Raw genomic sequence first — 4,952 nt, forward strand, 5'->3', positions numbered from 1 at the left:
GCTCACAGTTCGATGGAAAGTTAAATAATAAATGAAAATTAAATGATAAATGATAGAATACAGGAGAAATAGGGGGCTATTATAACTCATAAAAGGATGTCCATCTAACTGTAAGTGGGACTGAGAAATCAAGGAAACCTTCTTAAAAGAGGTGGCCTTTGAGCAGAGTTTCAACTTCTGAGTAGTTGTTAGCCTAGGAAGAAAGTGGGAAAGGTCATTTCTGGCTGAGAAAGCAGCATGAATAAAGGCACGGAGGAAGTGTGAACTGGTCAGATAAATACAAACAGTCTGTGTGCTGGAATGGGGGACATTTTAAGGGGATGTAGGCCAGGACTAGGTTATGGGGAGCCTTGAATATCACAAATCTGCACTTCATCCTAAAGGCCATGGTAGACTTTGAAGCTGGGGAAAGACACGCCAGACTTGCATTTTGATTCATCCCTCAGGTTGCACCAGGAAAGACAGATTAAAAGAGCAACTTTGGAGGCAGGAAGCCTAATTAGAAAGTTGTGAACATAAGTAAGGACACATGTATTTTGGGGGCGGGGGGGTGGACAACTGAAGAATCAAAGAAAGAATCTAATTGCTACTTGGAAGCATGGAGAAATAGAATTCATTAATTTAATTGGCCAACATTCACTGAGGTCCTACTATGTGCCAGGCACTGTCAGTGATGCTTAGCCAGACTTGCTGAGAATTAGGGTTCCCAGAAGCCTAGAGCTCTCTCAAGGCCTGTGTACTTACCCTTTTCTTCTGACAGGGATCACACGTGGTCCAGGAAGACCAGCTGGACAGTTCACAATCAATAGGCATCAACGTGACATCCACACTCCGTGTCTGCCTACTCTTGGCAAGGCTCTCATTGATTGCATTTGACTCAAGAAAGAATGGCCTTTCACCTCTAAAAGGTTATCATGAAAGAAGAGAGTCAAACATCAGAAGAGAATTAAGACTACACACAATTACCTATCCATGTATTCCATAAATTCGTATTCATAAAGCTATTAGTTTATCATTCAAATATAGGTTAATTCATCCAACAAATACTATTAAACAGTCAGTTAAATGGCTGTGGCTGGCATTATGATTAGCTATGGTCAAAGAGTGTCGCACTCAGATCAGAAGACAGTTCATCAGCAGCTGGTCATCTTGGTCTGGTTTTGCAACCTGTGTGGGCTTTACCTCACAAAGCTACTTCTGAGACTAAATAAGAAAATGTATGTGGGAACACTTATAAACTCTAAAGTACTATAGGTATGCAGGGAATATCACTACAGCTGGATGTATGATCTTAAATGATTCTCCCCATCTCTAAGCCTCTGTTTTATCCCCTGGACGAGTGGTTTGGACTAGATGGTCTTAAAGGTGCCTCTCACATTAAGAGTCGATGAAATATTTGCTGAGGAAAAACCATATTCATGGTACTGTGCTGTCAGGGATACAGAGAAATATAACACACAGGTTCTGCCCTCTGGAACTCAGAGTTTGCCTTAGAATAGGAAAAGAGAAACATGTCTCAGGTCTTAGCTCCCCTGGGATTTATCCAATAGGCAAAGTCTTTAAGCATACAAGCTCTATGGCTTAAGCTGTGCTTTAGGACATCACTGTGACTGCAGTGTGGAGGCTACACAGGGGTGGGGAGAGCCTGGAGGCAGGAAAAGCAGGTACACAGCTTGTGAAGTTGTCCCATCCCAGTGAGTGATGTGAGCCTGAACTATAGCAGTGTCAGGGGAGAGAGAATGAGGAGGGCAGACGAATGAGACATTCCTCAGGTGGAATGGATAGACAGTGATGGGTAATTGGATGGAGTGTAGGTTAGAGAGAAGTAGGTGGATGCTGGTTTCTAGTTTGAGTGTGTGGGTGGGTGGGGAACACAGAAGCAAAGGAGTTTATTGGGGAAGATGTGGTTGAGGGATACTGAGTCCAGGTGCCCCTGGAACACCTATCTAGAGTCATTTGATAAACGGTTCCTACATTGTTTTGGAACTCAGAAGAAAGATTTGTGCTAGAGACACAGATCTGATCATAAAAAACTATGAGAGATGATATAACTGTTCTTGAAGCAGGTCAAGTATAAGCCCTTGGGGAACATCAGCACCACCAGATTGGGAGAGACTGTGCCCTGCCAGCCCAGGGTGCAGAGAACATGCAAAGGTAGTAGGGGATGGGGTGAGGACAGTGGGGGTGGGGGAGGAGGCAGATGACGTCACATCTACAGAGCAGTCAAGCAACATGAGGCCTGAAACATGTCTAGAGGATAAGGCCACACTTTTGACGAGTTCCTGATACTCAGTGGGATATTCAGTAAAAGAGTGAATGAATGAGCATGGAATTTAGTCTGTCTAGGCCTCCGATTTCCCCATGTGATATGATTTGTATATTATGATTTTTATTTTTCTTCCATCTGAAAGAGTATATAACACTGTAAGATTCTTTGTAATTTATGTTCCTTTCCAAGACGAAAAATGGTAATGATAAGAGAAAGAGCCCTAAGATTTGCTGAGCACCCAGGACATGTCAAGCTCTGGATGAGGTATTTCACCCATGTTATCTCATTGGATCCTGACAGCAATGTTAGCAGGCAGCTACGGAGAGCTGCTACCTGGACAGATGAAGGAAATGGCCTAGAGTCCTGCAGCTGATACACAGTGGTCTTGGGGAATGAGCTGAGGTCTGTCTGACTCTAGAGTCTGTGCTATGTCCATTGTCCCTTACTGCCTGGAAGGGAACCAGGCCAGCATCCACTCCACCAGTCTCCTCGGTATCCATGCGAGGTTCTTTTTCTCCGTGTCCAAGACTGAGTCATTATGAACAGAGTCACATAGTTTCTACCATCTCAAATGCATAGTATATCACTCCAGACAAGGTCATTAACAATACATTCTCACTTGGCAAAAGTCCTAAAAAGAGGATAATATTAACTACAGCAAAATCCATCTCCATGACCACCCCGGAGACCAGCAAAAATCAATTGCCTAGTAAAGTTGGATCTTTAACGAAAGGTCAAAGACTCTACTGGAAACCACAGGTGGATACTTTAAAATGGTTACTTGAGGCAGAATGCTGCACACAGAGCGGGAAGGGGGGTCACTTCAGGATGTGCTCTTTCTACTAATTTGCCCAGGTTTGACAAAACAATATTGTCTGTGATTTGGCTTCTCCCAAGTATGTATTTGACAGCACTGCAGGGTATCCTCTTCCTGTTTCAACTAAGAAACAGTTATATTGTGTTTTTAGCAACCATCAACCCAATTCCGGGCCATAGTCGAGACTGAGTGGATAAGTAATGTGCACACACACTATTAAGAGGCGCAATTATTTCTTCCTCTGAGATTTGAAAACCTGTTAATAGGCAAATGATCACTTATAGAAGGAACTTGGTAAAAAGTAGTTATAACCAGCAGATCTCTCATGTTTGCACCCAATTTTCATTATGGAGGTGGCAATATAAGAAGTAATCAACTGTATAAGTAGCATGTTTGCAAATTACATTGGATAAGATGTGTGTGGTTTATGAGTACTACAAAATACAAATCTGAAGGACAAGCTAGCATTAAATTGCATCTTTAATTCCTGAAAATATCATGGAGCAAAAAAAAGGGCAGGGCTAGTCAGGACCTCTGTATTTGGTTACAACATATGCCGTTCGTGACTATGCATTTCTACAGAAACAAACCAGATGGAAATCTAGACCAAAAGAATTGAACTTGACTTCTATCATTCAGAATCCATCCTCTGTATCTTTTTAATGCTAAAAAATTAAACATACCCAAAGTACAGAAAACAAAATAATAAACAGTCACATACTTACAACCCAGGTTTGGCAATTGTTAACATTTTGGTATGCTTTCTTCAGCCTTTTTCTTTTTTTTAATAAAATAAAAATAATCTTATAAATTTGACATCCGAGTTTTATACCAGCCCCAGTTCCATTTTCCTCTTAGACAGAACTATTGTCTTGAATTTGGTGTGTATCTTTCCAGTCTTTTAAATAATTTTACATATATACATAATACATAGTATTGCTTTTGTGTGCTTCACTCATACTGTACACATTATTCAGCAACTTGCTTTTGTCAGTCAACATTGCATTTTCCGAGACCTATCCACATTGATTTATAGAGAGATCCAGCTCCTTTGTTTTGTTTAGCTGTTCCATCATAGGACATATATTGCATTCAATTTATTCTTTTCCTTTTTGAAGGACATTTACATTTTCCCAATGTTTTGCCACTGCAAATAATGCTACAGTAAACACCCTTCTACAAGTCCTTAGAACATACCGCCATCTACATAAAGACTGGCAAGGATGTGCCTTTCTTTGAGGTGCATGGAACGCCGTTGCCAGCATTAGGACATATTTCACTCGGTCCCTGTCTCCTACTCTCTTTCTAACAGGAGTCTCTGATCAAAAATAAAGGTGGATCTATCACATACAGCAGGATTAGGTCAGCAGTAAATTGTGAGCCATCAGCTTGTATAGATGGGGTGCGTCAATATGTTTTGGATTTCTTTAGAAATGCCCTGACACAACAACTTTCTTGTCACATGCAATTTGTTAGGCAGCTGCATCCCCTTTGCAAATAGCATCCTTCCTCTTTGCTAGAAGGGGCAGCTACTGGGTGGCAGATTTTCAATTTCTCTTCTCTCTGTCATTTGTTGTTGTAGACATGAAATTTAAAGCAACATCTCAAGGCAACAAATGTGCAGCACAGAGACAGAGAAATGGCATGGGAGCCCAGTAAGTCAGATATACAGTGCAGGTGGAGAGGGGGTAATGCATGAGTGAGAAGCAGAAAGATGTAGGGATACACATGGGGTCTGGAACCAGAAAAACAACTGGATTTGAATCCAAATTCTGTTACATATTAAGTGAGTAGCCTTGTGACTGGCACATTCTCTCTCCAAATTTCAGTCTCCCTCTCTGTAAACTGTAAACAATAGCACTTACC

The 4,952-nt window shown here is 41.4% G+C and overlaps 1 protein-coding gene across 1 annotated transcript in view; it reads right to left on the reverse strand.

The window, feature by feature from the left end:
• C8B (complement C8 beta chain) overlaps window positions 1-4,952 on the reverse strand; it is a 37,659-nt gene that overhangs the window by 30,457 nt on the left and 2,250 nt on the right. The window contains exon 2 of the mRNA XM_016159879.2: window positions 745-901. Coding sequence (XP_016015365.2) covers window positions 745-901 — 157 coding nt within the window. The remainder of the gene's footprint in view (window positions 1-744; window positions 902-4,952) is intronic.

The sequence above is a fragment of the Rousettus aegyptiacus genome, unplaced genomic scaffold (assembly GCF_014176215.1).
Source record: "Rousettus aegyptiacus isolate mRouAeg1 unplaced genomic scaffold, mRouAeg1.p scaffold_m13_p_1, whole genome shotgun sequence".
Lineage (NCBI taxonomy): Eukaryota > Metazoa > Chordata > Mammalia > Chiroptera > Pteropodidae > Rousettus > Rousettus aegyptiacus.